The sequence below is a fragment of the Kogia breviceps genome, chromosome 6 (assembly GCF_026419965.1).
Source record: "Kogia breviceps isolate mKogBre1 chromosome 6, mKogBre1 haplotype 1, whole genome shotgun sequence".
NCBI lineage: Eukaryota > Metazoa > Chordata > Mammalia > Artiodactyla > Physeteridae > Kogia > Kogia breviceps.
In genome coordinates this window covers 146,852,395-146,868,619 of record NC_081315.1, presented here as the reverse complement: position 1 = coordinate 146,868,619, position 16,225 = coordinate 146,852,395, and the positions used below count along the sequence as shown (strand labels likewise).

The following is a 16,225-nucleotide window of genomic DNA, read 5'->3' as shown; positions in this document are numbered from 1 at the left end:
CGGCTGCGTCCCCTTTCTGGGGGAGGGAGGATCGCCCTGCTCATCTCCCCGTCCCCGGTGTGGAGATCGCACTTACCCAGATGCAGGAAGTCGGTGCCGCGGGCCAGGGGTGGAGCGCTGTGGGTGGCAGGGAAGGATGCAGGCAGGGCGGCTGGAGAGTCTGAATTAAGAAATTCGCCGAAGAGGTCGGGCTGGGAGTGGGGCTGGGCATCTGGGTCAGATGGCAGCAGGAGAGGGTCAAACGGGTCTGCTGTGGCAGGACACCAGGAAGCAGGTGGACGTGAGCGCGGGCACCCCAGAGCACGCCCTCAGCCCAGAGGATTGGCTCCGGGACGGCCGCCCACGACCCCATGGCCCCGAGAGGGAGGGTCAAGGCGCTGACCCCCGCCTGTCTCAGGGTCCTGTGGGGGCTCGCAGGCTCCCTGAACGGCAGACTGCTGTGACCTCTGGGCCCACTGCTGTCGGCGGCACCTACCAGCCGGGACCGTGGTCCGTGTGCTCGGGGCAGAGGCCGGGCTGGTGAAGAGCAGGGCCGCGTCCCCGCCAAGCAGACCGCCGGCAGCATCCTCTGGAGCAGCCGCCGGGGCCCCCAGGAGGCGGCTAAGCAAGTCCGCGTTGCTGGGGGGGCCCCCGCGGGCCTGCGTGGGGGGCACCGGCCCTGCCTCGGAGTGCAGCCCCAGGAGGTCCACGGCGTCCTCTTGCGGCAGGTCCGGGGCCGGCGTGTCCTCGTCGGCCACGTCCCCGCTCTCAGCCGAGAGCGTGGGGGCTTCCTCATCGGATGGCTCGCTCACACGTCTGTCCTCGGCCGCGGCAGACGGACCCTCCTCGGCAAGGTGACCCTCTGGGCCTGTCGCACAGTCCCCGTCCTCTGAAAAGGAGACACGGTGGGCCGGCTGCGGCTCAGTGCGAGCACCCGGCACCGGGAGGCCCACGGGGGCAGCGCCAGGCCCGCCTACCCACCCCGCCAGTCCAGCGTGTGCAGAAAGTGGTCGGTGTCCCCGCTGCTGTGCGGCGAGTCCAACTCCGGGGGCTCGGCTTCCGCAGGCGCGGCCTCGGCGTCATACTGCGCGGAGGAGCCCGGCTGCCTGGGGAGCTCTGGTTTTCCTGCGGGAAGGGGGATGTCAGGCCACCCGGCCCAGGGCAGCAGCCGGTGTGGGTGTGGGGCTCCGGGGCCCAGGCCCAGAGCCAGGAAGGGCTCACCACCACCAGAAACCCACACGACAACCAAACATCAGTGAATGGACCCCAGCGTCGCCCAGATGCTGCCCCAGGACACGTGTGCACATGCGTACACCGGAAAGCATACATGCACGCACACACGTGCACACACGCGATTTAGGGACACTCGGCTGTCCTCATGTAAGAAAACAGAAAAAAATGCAAACCAGGAACGTGAAGAAAATTGTTATGTGGCCAAGGAAGTCCCAAGTCCCACCCACCAGCACGCTTCTGAGGCTCCCCTCAGTAAATGCGACGAAAGAAGCTGACACAACCTGCGGAGTTGCGGGGGGCGGGGTGGGGTGGGGGTTTGGCCAGGAACAAACTCTGCTGTGGGGCAGCCCCGCCAGCCGGTCCCAATCGAAGCCTCGACTTCTTCCAGGTCACGTTCAAAGTTGACACGTGTACAGAAAACGCACCCCCGAGCCAAAACGGCAAGTGACTCAAACCTGACCCTCGCGGGGGTCCCCGCCCCACCCCATGGCAGCCCCGGCAGGGGCTCGGGATCCAACCACAGACCCTGGGCCGCCTGCAGGCGCGTCCAGACAACCAGGGCCTCACCGAATTTAGACAGAATGTCTTGCCGCTCCTCCCGGCTGGAGAACAGGATCTTGGGGTTCAGCCCCCGCCCGCTTGCACTCTCCCAGGGTGGGGCCTCGTGGCCCGGCCTGTCTCTGGGCTCCACCTCCACCTCCAGGTTCACTTGGAATAAATCGGGATATTTCTCCTGAATGTCACAAGCGTCCAGGTCATACCTGCATTCGGGGGGCGAGAAGCAGGTTAGGCTCGACCGTGGGCACGGCAGGTATCACCGCGACGTTCACCGGGAAACGCGTGTGGGGCAGGGCACCGCTCCACAGCCCCCCGGCCCCTGCACTTCACGCTCGGACGTTCAAGCCACCCCGAGCAAAGCGTCAGAGGGACGTGCAGGGGTCTGTGCGCAGTGGGGCCCGTCCACACCCGCAGAGCAGGACCCCCGCTCCTCTGTCAGGGGAGCGCTCAGCCCTCACTCCTCAGGCCCTGGAGTTCAACTCAGGTCCTCAGAGCTTAAATGCACGTTCCCATAAAAACAACGCCATCCACGCTGGCAAAATCCCCCAACTATTAACAGATGCCCATAAACCAGTGCCTCTGGAATCTGGCTGCAGGAGTGGAGATGCACCAAGCTGTTCCCACTGGGTGGGACGGGGAGGGAGGCTCCCTGGGGTGGCGGCCGGGGGGGCCCGGGCATGGGCGGGAGACTGGGAATAGGGCAGCCTGGCAGCGGTGACTGTGGCTGCCACGTCACTGAACCACCCTCGTCCTGTGGCTCCGCATCTTTTGAGGGAATTCCTAAGATCACCTCTGGTGACAATATTCATAAACCCGAGATCCTCAGCTAGACAACAGGCTCCCAACTGCTCTTATTTTACACTAACGTCTGTTTGCATTACTTACTGCTTTGTACCTATAAGAAAGGTAAAGCAACAAAAAGAGAAACACAAAAAAGAACGCGGGGTCCCTGAAGGTCTGAGGAGTCGAGGGAGGGGCCCTGCCGTCCTGTGCAATGTCCAAGAACGGCCTCTGGGCAGAGGAGGGGCCGCAGGAGAGGTCAGGGGTGGTGGTGAGGCCGCAGCAAATTTTAGTTCTTACTTCCCTGGACTCAACAAAATGGGACGAGCGAGCACGCGTGGCCCCAGATCCTTCCCACTCCTCATGGACACGGCCGCCTCTGCGCACGGAGGGGAATGCGGGGTCTCTGCAGGGGCGAGGCCGGGCCCGCGTGGGCGCGGGGACAGTGGCCGCACTGCCATGTGGCCCTCTCGGGCTCCCGGCCCAGAGGCCGCCACAGGCTTCCTTCCTGTCCAGGCCAGGCGCCCACAAGAAGAAGACCACAAGGCCGACGGCTCAGCCGGGCAGGAACAGCTGGCACGGGGACCGCAGATGGAAAGCCCGGGCAGCAATGTTGGCAAAGGGGATCCGGTGGCGAGCGAGGGCCCAGGGAGGGGCCCGTCCACGAGGAGCGGAGGCCAAGAAGCAAAGCAGGGAGAAGGTGTGCGGCCTCTACGAGCTCAGCTCCAGGGCAGGAGGGCCTCAGGGGCCACTCTGGGCACCATGCTGGTGGCTACCCACCCCCGCCTCCCTGCCCGGCCCAGCCCCAGAGACAGCCCCCCAGGCCGGGGTCTGCCCACCCGCCCAGCAGGCCAGCGAGGAAACAATGAGGTCTGTGAGCAGAGGCACAGCCCCGCTGCCCCCAAGGGCCTGGGGTCTCAGAGGGCAGAGGGCCAGGCCCCGCTGGACAGGCCCCGAAGGGGAGCCCGCCATGCTCGGCCAGGAAACAGATGCATCGGCTTTCGTCCTGGACTGCCACCCTGCCCACGCACACCCGCTCGGCACCCCCTCCGCACTCACAGGAGGCACCCGAGGAACTTCAGAATTCTTCTGCAAAGTGTCCTCTTTCAACCGCCCACGGGGCACCCCTTGCCTTTCTCCCGCTAAGCCGACGAGTCCACTTCTGGAGGCACGACGTGCACAGCCAAGCGCAAGCCCACGCACGCGCCTCAGTAGAGCTCGTCCTCGCGCCAAGAGTCCATTCAGAATAAAACACTGTCTCTTTCCAGACCCCACGACGGGCCACGCCCCCAGAGGTGGCCACTCCTCGGGCCTCCGGACGGGGCCCCGCGGGAGGCCCGAGCGGACGTTCACAGGGTCACGGACACGATCTCACGGCTCACCCTCCAACCGACTGCCGACGCCGCGGGGGCCTCTTCTCAGTCTGGAGTCATCAAGCCTGAGGCCCTGGGTACGTGGCTAATGACGCCACGTGCACGTGGGAAGCGCTGAGGCAGGAGATCTTCAAAGCTCTCATCACAGGAAAACATCTAAGTCCGCGTGGCTCCCAGGGGGCTCCCCCCCGCCCGCTTCCCTGCCCTCGCGGCTCTCATCTGCTTCCCTGGTGACGAGGGACGCGCCGACTGGCTCAGGCGCTTGCTGGCCGTGTGACTCCGCCAGTCAAGTCTCCTGCCTGCTTTTCATAGGTGTCTTTCTCGTTTCGTTCTGTGCTTCTCTATGTGTCCACGTCTGACACACACGCTGCAAACACCTTGTCTGCCTGAAAACGTCTTTGATTGGCTTTTGCTTCTGAAGGGTGACTTCACAGGAGACAGAATTTCAAGTTGGCCAACGTTCTCCTCAGGCACTTCCTGAAGACGCCCCCGATGCCGGCTCCCACCCCTTGGTTAAAAGGCAGCTGCCGATCTCCTTACTTTGGAGGTCCGTCCCCTGGGGGCTCTGAAATGGTCGTCTTTGCTTTTCAGCAATTTGCAACATGCTGAGGAAGGGGTTTCCTTCCTTCTTTTATACGAACTCCGGTTTGCTATTTTCAGAGTTTTTGATTCTATGGTTTGACGTTTCTCATCAGTGTAAGGAAATTTCTGGCCAGTGATTTTTCCAACATTGTTTCTGTTGTGTCCTCTTCTCCTTGGACTCCAAACGAAGGCACGCCTGACCGTTTCCCAGCCCCCATCACGCCTGCGGCCCCCCTGTATCCATCTCCTCTCTCACCATTGTCCCTGTGTCTACTCTGCTACCGGGCTCACGGCTCGATCCTCGGTTCCCGCCGTGATGCTTCTCCCTCCGGGAGTCGCACCTGCCTCCTTTTCACGCGTCCCAGCTCTGCGGTGGAAACCCCTTGTACCTCTCTGAACACGCGGCAGGCGTTAATGCCGTCTCCCAGCCCCGAGCGTCAGGTTCGCCTACGGGCCTCTCGCCCGGCCCTTCCACTGGGTCTTCAGTCATCTGGTCTCTGAAGAGAAATGTCTGAGGACACAAGGACGCCCGAGCTCTGGGACTGCCTTCCACCAAAGGAGGAAAAAACCCGGAACCTTAAAGTGCGGCCTTCCTCGTCTTTGCCACGCCGGCACGTTAAAAGAAAAGCATGAGGTGCCAACGTGGAAAACACACTAAAAGACAAGAACACGGAGACTCTTAAAGGAGCAACGACGGGCAGAAACACAGACGTGCCCACAGCCCACGACGCTGACGCTGACGCTGACGCTGGAGGGCGGCTGGGCGGCTCTCCCTGAGCCCTCGGCACGGGCGGCCCTGGCGCGGCACTGCCCTGAGCCCTCCCGGGCCCCGGGCGTCAGAGCTCAGCGCTCCCGGGACCCTTGCCGGTATCAATCACGCTGCACTTGTCTCCACACCAGCCACGGCCCCTCTCGTCCGCCCCCCTCAGTGTGACGCCAACATACTTTGCAAATTTCACAGTAGCTGCATTCCGAGGCACAAACCCTGTGTGGAACTGGATCTGGAACATCTTCATGGACGCCATCTGCAGGGAGAAAGCGAACAGGAGGCCCTCAGGCCGGGAGGGCGACGCCAGGCCCTTCACGGGTGACCAGCTGAGAGCCCCACGCGGGGCTACAGGGCCGGGGACACACAGAGGCGGGGGCAGCGCCCTGGCCAACAAGCGGCTCCTTGGGCCCGTGGGGAGGCCCCAGGGCCACAGCCGGGCAGGCTCAGGTTGCAGTCCCTTCTGCCTCTGCCACACTGGGGGGGACACAGAGCTCTCACTGCGCTTATTAGAGAACCAAGCTTGCCCACGAGCCAGCGGCCGCCCGGCGCCCGCTCACCTTAGCCTGCAGCCTTCCTCCCAGGGTGGACCTCGCGTGATAGATGACGATGAGCACGTCTCCCTGGACCGTTATGCCCAGGGGAATGACCGCTTTGCCATCCTCAATTTTAAAATCCCTGGAGAACAGAACCAAGAAAAGCAGTGCACTTAGGTACGAGGTGAACCGTCCTGGTGAACTGCGACCCACAGCACCAGTTTCTTCTTGCCTCGCGGGTTTTTCTGCCAAATTATGTCAGGCGTTGGGGGTGGACGGTCCAGGAGAGGACTTCCAAGGAGCCACGCGGCACGAAGACCCCGAGGACTCCCCCACAGGCCCCGCCGGCCCCGCCTCCACGCCCACCGCCCAGCCGCAGCCGCAGAGCACGACTCCCCCCTCGACAGCCCGCAGAGGCTGAGGCCGCGGGGCGGGGAAGGGCCTGAGCCCCGAGCCCACCTCATCTTGTCGTACTCCTGGGACGTGGTGGCCACGCGCTCGTCCCCCACGTAGACCTCGCAGAAGGGCCGGCAGCCGCTCCGCTGCTTGCCGAACTGGGGCACGGGCGTCATGACCACGGCCTTCACCAGGATGGGCTTGCTGTGGGGCGTGACGGGCTCCTCTGCCACCATGTCGCACACGTACTCGATGTACCTGGAGGGCAGGAGGCACAGCACGTCACACGCGTGTTCTGTGCAGGAAACGGGCCACGTCACACGCGTGCTCCGTGCTCAGCCCACGCACCGCGTCAAACACACGCTCCGTGCGGCCCCCACACCGCACGTGTGCTCCCGTGCCACTGTGCACCCGTGCTCCGTGTCTCTGGAGCCCATCAGGTCGTCAGTCTTTTCTCAGTCACACGTAAGCATCTCATGCTATAAATTTCACTAAAAGCAACGTTCCGGTGTCATCTCGTGAATCTTACGTTGCAATTTTCATTCAGTTCAAAATATCTTCAAATTTCCCTTGAGACTTCCTCTCTGACTCACGGGCTACTCATAGGGAATTGTTTTCACTTTGAAATATTTAAGGCTTTCCAAAGCCACCTTGCTGTCACTGATTTCTGGGTCAAGTCCACGATGGCCTGGGAACATATCTGGCATGATTTCTATTCTTCCCAATCTGTCGCGGTGTAAGAGCCCGGAACACGACCCTTCTTCCCAAGGGCTCTGCGTGCACGTTTCTGTCGTGGGCACGCTCCGTGGCTCTGAGCCGGCCTGCCGACTTGTTCCACTGGTCACTGAGAGGGCCGATGTAGCCATCCACATGCCACTCTGCGGACTTGGAATCCGCTCCTCCAGCTCCCTTCGGTGGTTCGCGGCTCCTCTTTGTGGCGCCGCCGCAGGGCGTCCGTCTCCTGCACTGGTCTAACCCGTCTCCCGGGGAGGGGCAGGAGCCGTGACTGGCTTCAAACTGACAGCAGGCGACACTCTGTCTCGCCACAGCGCTCTGGCCGCTCCCGAGGTCCGCGGTGGAGACGGCCGCGTGGCAGGAGACCCGGGTGCCTCTCGCCGACAGCAAGAAGGCCGGGACACCACAACCCACGTCCACAGCCCACAACCTGAGTGAGCTTGGAAGCAGGTTCAAAACCGAAGGAGAAGGAGACTGCCCCTGAGTCAAGGCTGAGCTGAGAAGGCAGCCAGCGCTGGACGCCTGACCGCAGGGACGGGTGTTTCAGCAGCGGAGCCTGGCGCACGTGCCCCGCACACAACCCTCCTCCGCCCCCGCCGCCAGTGCTATGGTGCCGGCCCGCGGCAGCGCGTGCTCGGCGAGGGGCCCGACCCACAGGTGACGCTGAACCGGCTTCCCAGCCAGCCGGCCGCCCGCCTGCCTCTCCAGCCTCGGCTTCTCCTTCCTCATCTCCTGGGCCACCGGAGCACGCCCCAGGCTGCCACTCGCATCCGCTGCTGACGTCGTGACGGCCCGTGAGAAGAACCTTCGCCTGTACCTCCACCCCGCCGCCCGCCTTCCAGAGCGCCTGTGCGTGGCTCTCGGCAGCGAGAACGCCGGAAGCCCAGGTGGGTTTTCCGCGTGCGTGTGTTGTTCTGCATCCCACTGGGTGTCCTCTGAGCTTCCTGGGTTCAACGTCTGCCGTCAGCTTGGGGACATCCTCAGCAGCGCCTCCTCCGCGCTCCCCCTTCCCGCGCCGTCCCCGAGGCCCCAGGGGTGCGTCTGTCACTCCGTCTGAGAAGGCCTGACGGGCGTCTCGGTGAATGACGCCCACAGACCCCGGAGGTCGCGGCCCCTCCCTTGGCCCCTCCCTGCTCCCTCCCACCCCACCCCCGTCAGCAGAGTCTAGAGCGCACAGACCGGCGACCAGCAACGCCTAACGTCCGTCACGGTTCCGAGTCTCATACGAAGGCTGCTTCGCCGTCTGTCCCCAGGAGACGACCTCGTGCCCCCTGAGCAGCGGCCTCCCTCTCTGACCTGTCCTGCGGGGCACAGACCACCCCCCGCCGAGCGCCCTGGGGCTGGGTGCCTGTCCTCCCTTGGACTGGGGGTGAGCCAACGGCTCCAGGATGGCTCTTCTCCAACAGGTTTGACAAAGTCATGCACCTGAAGCAGGCACCGCTCTCTTTTCAGCTGTTGGGCCGGGCGGGGGATTATGCTCTCTACATCTGCACGTCTCCAAGGAAGCAGCCTGGGGTCTGCTGGGGGCCCCGGGGCCAGGTTCACACTGGCAACAACGATACTCTGCTGGCTCTGACCCCCAACTCTGAGCGCTCCCCAAGCGGCACCCCAAGCTGCAGGCACAGTTCGGGAATCCCGGATGTGCCCAGATTACGGAAGGCGACACGCTGAAAGGGTCGGCAGCCTGTCACCCACGCTCGGCGGCGCAGCCCTTGCTCCGCCACACCTTCTGCACTATGGACAGGCCCACCCCGCCCACCCCGCCAAGCCACACGGAAGACACGAGCGCGTGCCGGCCATCTCGGGGTACGCCCTGGCCCCAGGCGGCGAGCCACTGGGCCGGGCCTCACAAGCAGGAGAGGTCAACCACCCCACGCCGCCAGCGAGGCAGTGAAGCCGCCCCGAGCGGCAGGAATGACCACAACGGCCCCTCACTGGCCTGGACGCCTTCCCGATCTCCCTGCCAGGGCAGGCGAGGGAAGCGGCAGGGCCCCGGGCGGCCCCGGCCCTCCCCACTCTGGGGCCCTGTGTTGTTCACGCCAAGGCCCGCCCCACAGAGGAAGGAGATGCTCCCCATGCACCCGAGGGGAGTGAGCAACCCTCAGGCCTGAGCGTGAGGCTCCCTTCTCGCTGCATGGCGGATGGAAGCGGGGAAGGCGGTCTGGGAGCAGCCAGTGGCCCCAGGGGGCAGGGGGCGGGCGGCGGCCAGCAGAAGCCCCGGGAAACCATCTCCTGTAAGTCGGCAGCAGAGGCAGCCTAGAAGCTGTGTGTCTCACGGACCCTGACGTGGAGGACGCACCGCGGGGGCGGTGCTGCCACACAGCTCCCAGATGCCACTTGCCCTGCCGAATGGAGCCACCGGGCCACGTGTGCAGAGGTGGCGGCTGCCCCATCGCCAGCGAGCAAGTGGCCTCTCGCGCTGGGAAAGCTGGCGCCCGGGCCCCGGGCAGAGGCGCAGCCCCGCTGCTCGGGAGCCCAGACAGGGCAGAGACGCGGCTGCCCCGAACGCGCACGCAGGCCCACGCCCCACCCAACACCGAGGTCCACGCTCGCGAGAAACCCTGCCATCTCCCAGCGCCCACAGCTACGACCTGGCCACGGCGACGCGGCACCCAGGCCCCACGGCGGATACCATACCTTTTGTGGGACGGCCAGATGCCCGGCGGGCAGCGCTTCATACTGAACATGTACACGGCGGCCTCTGCGGTGCTGAAGAGCCGGCAGAAGCACAGGAAGGCGCAGACAGCCACGGCCGACGCGGCCCCCCCGTCCTAGGACAGACGCACGGGCGGCTCAGGCGGCGCTCACTGCCCAGGGTGGCCCGGGCCCGCGCCGGCGCTCACCAGGGAGCTTAGGACGGCCCGCCTGACGGGGTGGGGGTTCAGGGAGCGGAGAGGATACAGGCTCCGCGGCAGAAGGCGCGAGGCGGCCGGGCATGCGCTGCGCTGTCAGGGTCCTCACCCGACCTCCGCGCTCGGCACGTCCACGCTCACCCTCGTGAGCCCTCTGCAGCACCACCCCTGGCGTGACGGTCACCCACACCCGGACGGCAGTACTGACCTTCGAGGGCGGGTTCTGGCAGGTGCCCCACTGGGTGTGATACCCACAAACCCTCAGCCCCAGGATGGGCTCACAGACGGGGTCCCAGGAGGCAGGCTGGCCTCCGTACGTGGGTGCTGCCACGAGGGAGCCCGCACCTTCCATAAAAGGGGTGGGGGGGACCCTCAGTGAGGGCAGTCTTCTGCCAGAAGTCCCTGCTGCCAGGGACCCGGCTGTGACCCACAGAAGGTGCCAGGAGCCGCCTGGGGGCACCGGGCCTGGGCAGCCAGCCACAGACCCCAGGGCAGAACTGCTGCTCCCGGGAGTGGTGGGCGCCGGCGTCACCACTTGGGACACCCGGCCGCCCCCGCCTGACCCTCTGGATGTCCCCTCTGTCCCTTGAGTGTCCCAGGGCGGGGCAGCTTGCTCACCACGCAGTGCACCACGCAGACGTTCCCGGGGTCCTGGCGCAGCCAGGCGTGCATGCTCCTGCAGAGGCTGTACAGGCTACGGAGGCTCGGGGCCCGTCGGGCTGCCCAGCCACACTCGGAGACCTGCAGGGAGGGCAGCTCGCCAGCCGGGGTGCAGACACACGGGCCCACCCAAAGCACCCCCCACACACACACATCAAGCGCCGCCCCCCAGCCCCAGGCGCGCCACAGGACTCGGGAGACAGGCTCTGGCGGATGTGGCAGAAGGAACGCAGCACCTGCCCCAGCTGCGCTCAGGGTCAGTATAAATACTGTAAAAAGTGTCCACGTCCCGAGCGTTTATCCGCCCAGAAGACTGCGTGGTCTCGTGTTCCCTCTGGAGGCACCTCAGGCTCGCAATCCTCGGGGACCCCTGAGAAGACCCCACCCCTTCCATGCAGCGTCAAGGGGGGACCAGCGCCACACTAGGCTGAGCGTCAGCCAGAGCCCGTGCTCACCCGGTTGTGGAACTTGGAGGCCCGGTACGTCCTCGGGGACACGTTGTAGACAGCGTAGCGGCCCGGATGCTTCGAGTCCAGAAACAACCGCACGTCTTCGATGTTGTTCTTGATGGCTGACTCCACGCCTTCCGCCGGGAATGACATCACTGCAAGAGAGGAGCCCCTGCCGCTTGGACAACCACAGGCCGGCCGGACGGCCGGGCACACACGGGGGCCTGCTCCTCGTGCCCGCTGACCCGAAGGTACGGCGAGTCCTGAGAAGGGGCGGAGCAGCATCCTACAAGCCCCGCCCCAGCGCCCGTCAGATCCTCCGGGATCCCCAGATGGTGTCCCGGGACCCTCCTGAGACGCAGCTTCTGCCATAGGGCCTGAAGCGCCACACGGTCTCCCCAAGCATCTGGATTGTGGTTTTTGCCTGGAGACCCACATTTTAATATGTGTGGCCTCGCATTATTTCACTCATGACCTCAGCGTTTCAGAAGGTTCCAGACCAGGGGGAGAAGCTGGGTTGACACTGGCATTATCCACCGCAAGGCCTAGAGGCACACTGGATGCAGGGATGGACACCCTAGGCCACATCTCAGGCAAGTGAGTGGCTGCCCGAGAGGCCAGAATCCCACATGCCATCCTCAGACAGGAAAGAACCAGAAGTTCATCCTTATGGTTAAAGCTGGCAAACGTACCCGCAATTCTGGATGTGATGTAAGAAATATCCAAATCTCCCTTTGCATAACTGGAATTAAAAAACAAAAAGGCACTTGGTTACTGTAGGAAATTTCTACGGTTAACTCACAAGAGCTTAAACTGAAGCAAGTCCCTGAGAGGCCGGGGTGGGTGGGGGTGGTCCTCACCGTTCAGGCTGCAGTTCCCGGGGACACTGTATGTGCACGTGTCAGTGTGCACGTGTGTACCCGGGTGATTGCATGCACGTGTGTGTGGGCATGTGTGGAGCTGACATCTACCTAAGAGGTGGATGAGAAATTATAAACTGCAAGGGGTGGAGAGGCGGGGGTCCTGACAGGAAGGGTCTTTAATTCCCTTACTAGCAGAAGATGGGACATAAGGAGCTGGTTTGGGAGAGAGCTGACAACAAAAATGGAAGACAGAGTTTTCTGACCCAGTACAAAATGTCTGGCTAATGAGAAAAAATGACAAGGCACATGGAATGGCAAAAAGCAGAATCTGAAGAGACCGAACACGCATCAGAACCAGACGCGTCGGGATGCTGGGATTCTCAGACCGAGACTTAAGACAACTGTGGTCAAAGTGCTGAGGGCTCTAATGGATAAAGTAGAGAACATGCAGGACATATGGGGAATGTGAGCAGAGAGGTGGAAAGCCTAAGGAAGAACCAAAATGAAATGCCAGAGATCAGAGCCCTGCAGCAGAAAGGAAGGTTGCCCTTGATGGGCTGATTAGACTGGACACGGCTGAGGAAGGAACCTCTGAGCGAGAGGACATCTCGACAGAGTCCCTGAAAAACCCAAAAGCAAAGAGAAAAGGCTGAAAAGAACAGAACATCTAACGCCTGTGGGGCGAAGGTGTAACATAATGGGGAATCCAAAAGGAAAAGGCAGAGAAGAACAGAAGAAATATGACACATTTTAACGGAGAATTTCCCCAAATCAATGTCAGACACCAAACCACAGATCCAGGAAGCCCAGAGAACACCCAGCAGGAAAAATACCGGAATAACTACACCTGGGCATGTTGGTTTCAACTTAGAGAAGATCAAAGATAAAGAAAAAAATCCCAAAGGAGCTGGGGGGGTAGGAGGGGAGAGGGACACTTTACCTACAGGGGAACTAAGATAAGAATTACATCTGACCTCTCCTTAGAAACCATGCAAGCAAAGAGTGAAGCGAGATATTTACAGCACTGAGAGAAAAACCAGCAGCCCAGGATTCCGTACGCTGAGAAATTATCCTCCAGAAGTGAGGAGAAGTAAAGACTTTCTCAGACAGAAATTGGGGGAACTTGTTGCCAGTAGATCTGCCTTCTAGAAATGTTAAAAAAAAAAAAGTTCCTTAGAAAGAAGGAAAGTGATAAAGGTCAGAAACTCAGATCTACTAAAGAAAGGAAGAGCATCGAAGAAGAAATAAGCGAAAGTAAAATAAAGCTGTTTACTCTTCTTATTTTTAATTTATCTGTCAAGTGTGTTCAAAATAATAATGGCAACAGTACACCCGACAGCTATGCCTATGTACATATTTCAAATATAGACACACATACTCAAACACGCCTGTGTACAAGTGAAACGAACAACAACGATGCAAGAGCCAGGAGGGAGGAGTTAGGATTTCTGTGGCATTATGAAGCACACCCACTGCCTGGGAAGTGATAATATGCTATCTGAAAGCAAACCTGGGTTAGCTGGTAAATGGGCACACTCTAGGGCGACCACTGAGAACAGCAGAAAAAAGAAGTATAACTGATAAGGTCGAAAGGAGAGAAAAGGGATCATGTAAAATGCTCAATTAAAACCACAGAAGATAGGAAAAGAGCGGAAGACAAAAAAGCACCCAAGAACAACAGCGAAGACTAGAAAACGGTAACAAATAGGGTGGCTATTAATCCAACCCCAGGTGCCATGGAGACACTGCGGGCTCGGCTGCAGCCCCATGCAGTGAAGCAAAGGGGCCACGCGGACGGACGTTTTGGTTCCCAGCGCGTCTAAACATTACGTTTAAGCAACAGTGTGGTCTATTAATGTGCAACAGTGTTAGGCCCAAAAGACAGTGCCCATCCCTCTAATTAAAAATGCTTTATTGCGAAGAAATGCTACCCATTGTCTGCGCCTTCAGTGAGTCTCAACAGTAACATCAAAGACCACTGATTACAGATACCGTAACAAATACAATAATGAGGAAATGTTAGAAGTACTTCAAGAATTACCGAAACGGGACACAGAGACCCAAAGCGAGCAGATGCTGTCGGAAAAAGGCGCCGACAGGCTCGCTTGACGCGGGGCGGCCACAGACCCTCACCGCGTTCCAAGGGCAGTGAAGTGGGCTTGGCCTGTGCACCAAGAAACACTTTCAACACCAATGGTCTAAATACACCAATCAACACGGAGCTTGTCGGAGTGGATCAAAATATATGACCCAACTACGCTACCTACAAAGTAACATGAAGCTGAGCATCTCCCTGTAGTTTATTCATAGTGTGTCCTCTGTTAATTTCCTTTACGCATTTTTTCATTTTCCTATTAATTTTCATGATCCACTGTAGATAATGGATACTATTCGTTTGTGAGTTACATAGTTTGAACGTACTTACTCCCAATCAGTGCCACATCTTTTTGTTAAAGAAATGTGTTTTTTCAAGGAGCAGAGAATTTTTAAGTTAGTTAAATTTATTAACCATTTTCTCCATGGCTTATACATTTTTTGTCACATTTAAGATATCTTCCTTACTCTGGTGTTATAAAAATGTTCCTCTACATTTTATTAGTTTTTTCTAAGAAATTGCTTTTCACAATTAGATCTTTTAACAAATCAGAACTAACCATATTTGGCTATTATTAGACGGGACCCAATTTTTTCTTCTTCTACACAGCTACCCATGGTCTCAGCAACATAGACCCATCATTCTGTTATTTTCTTTTAGACTCACTTTTCGTGTTTTATACTACCCCTACCTAAGAACATGTCAAGCGTGAGTCTAAACACTTGTAACAACACAACAGATGTTTGAAAAAAATTGACAAAGAACAGGGTTTCTCTCTTCTTATTTTTAAAAACACTGCCGGCCATTTTGGATAACTTACATGTGAATCTTGAGATTGAAATCTGTGGAAACGACATCAGGATTTTTATGTTTATCGCAAAGAACTTACAGATTAACTGAGGGGCAACACGACCTCTACGATACGAATTCTCCTAAATGTAAAGACGGCACACTTCCGCACTCCTGTCTGATGCTTCGGTCGTGCCAGCAGTGCCGTGCGGTGCCCTCCGCAGGCCAGGCCTGGGCAGGGGTCAGCCGCACTGCTGCGGGAACACCCCCCGCCCGCCCCACGCAGCCAGCAGGACAGTCAGCACCATGGAGACCGACTGTCCCCAAACTGATCATGAAGTAGCTGAAATGCTACACCCTCAATGGCCGTGCAGGCAACTTGACAGGTTTATTCCAGAATTCACATGAAAAAACAGATGAGTGAGAATGGCTAATGTTCTTGGGGGGAGGGGGAAGGCCTGTCGCCCAGACAACAGAGCATGGGGCCGCGGGGCCGAGGGTGGCACGCAGGACGACCCGAGACAGCGCCCGGCTGGCTTGGTCGTCAGCAGAGGGGCTGCTCCTGGCAGGGGGAGGTGAGCAAGAATGGAGAGAAGTCCCCAGAGGGAGGTCCAGGTGGTTAAAAAGCCAAATGTGCAACAATCAAGCTATTAAAAGGTACATTTACAATAAACTCAGACATTTAAAATGTGTGTGTTTTTCTTCCGCCACACCGCGTGGCTTGCGGGATCTTAGTTCCCTGACCAGGGATCGAACCCGGGCCCTTGGCAGTGAAAGCATGGAGTCCTAACCACTGGACCGCCAGGGAAGCCCCTAAGATGTGTTTTAAATCAGGTCTGATCTATTTACAACTTGAGGCACGAAAGGCTTCCTAAACAAGAAGACAAAATACGGAAAGGGAACTGTGAAAAACTTGTGTTTTAATTAAAACGAGCAACAGCCAAGAAGAAAGCATTTGCCGTGTTTACCCTGTATGAAAAAGCTAGTCTATAGGATGTAATGTAATATCAGTAAGAAAAACAAAAACCCAACGTGGAAAAGAGAAAAGCGTAAGAGCAGCAGTTCATCGGGACACGCGGCCAGAGGTTCGCATCCCCAGGCCCACGGGCCATAGGGCTCCACGTGGGATACCTAGTGCTGGGGAAGCTGGCGGGGCCCGGCCACCCACCCTGCTGTCCCCGAGGAGGGGCCGGGGCACCTGTGGCAGTGGGGGTCGGGGGGCAGCTCAACAATGAGAGTGCAGACACCGCCGGGCTGGGAACTCGGGGTGCCTGGTGGGGGCGTCTGTGAGGACCTGGCACGGGGGCTCTAGGACGTGTGGACGTGTAGGGTCTGACCTAAAACTGGTAAGAAACAAATGAGACCACAGACAGGTGAGGGCTCAGGGTCAGGCCCACAAGCCAGCCACGCCTCTTGGAGGCCACACGGGACAGGCTGCACACGCGGGGACAGTCCTCCTCCGGACAGACCCCAGGACTCCTGGGTCCACATACCGTGAGGTGAAGGTCCTGCCTGCGGCCGAGGGGCTGGCAGTGGCCCTGGAGGGTCTCCATCACCAGGCCCTAACTGGACCTTCCTG

The 16,225-nt window shown here is 59.7% G+C and overlaps 1 protein-coding gene across 6 annotated transcripts in view; it reads right to left on the bottom strand.

Moving 5' to 3' along the window:
- GAK (cyclin G associated kinase) overlaps nt 1–16,225 on the bottom strand; it is a 52,074-nt gene that overhangs the window by 8,698 nt on the left and 27,151 nt on the right. For 3 of the 6 annotated variants that reach the window (XM_059067384.2, XM_059067381.2, XM_067036872.1), the window contains 11 exons: nt 11,592–11,641; nt 10,906–11,054; nt 10,409–10,531; nt 9,576–9,709; nt 6,267–6,461; nt 5,832–5,949; nt 5,451–5,530; nt 1,780–1,973; nt 961–1,104; nt 476–868; nt 77–250 (listed from right to left, as the gene is read on the bottom strand). In XM_059067384.2, the coding sequence (XP_058923367.1) occupies nt 77–250; nt 476–868; nt 961–1,104; nt 1,780–1,973; nt 5,451–5,530; nt 5,832–5,949; nt 6,267–6,461; nt 9,576–9,709; nt 10,409–10,531; nt 10,906–11,054; nt 11,592–11,641 (1,754 nt within the window). The remainder of the gene's footprint in view (nt 1–76; nt 251–475; nt 869–960; nt 1,105–1,779; nt 1,974–5,450; nt 5,531–5,831; nt 5,950–6,266; nt 6,462–9,575; nt 9,710–10,408; nt 10,532–10,905; nt 11,055–11,591; nt 11,642–16,225) is intronic. The other 3 variants (XM_067036869.1, XM_067036871.1, XM_067036870.1) reach the window with 2 other exon arrangements.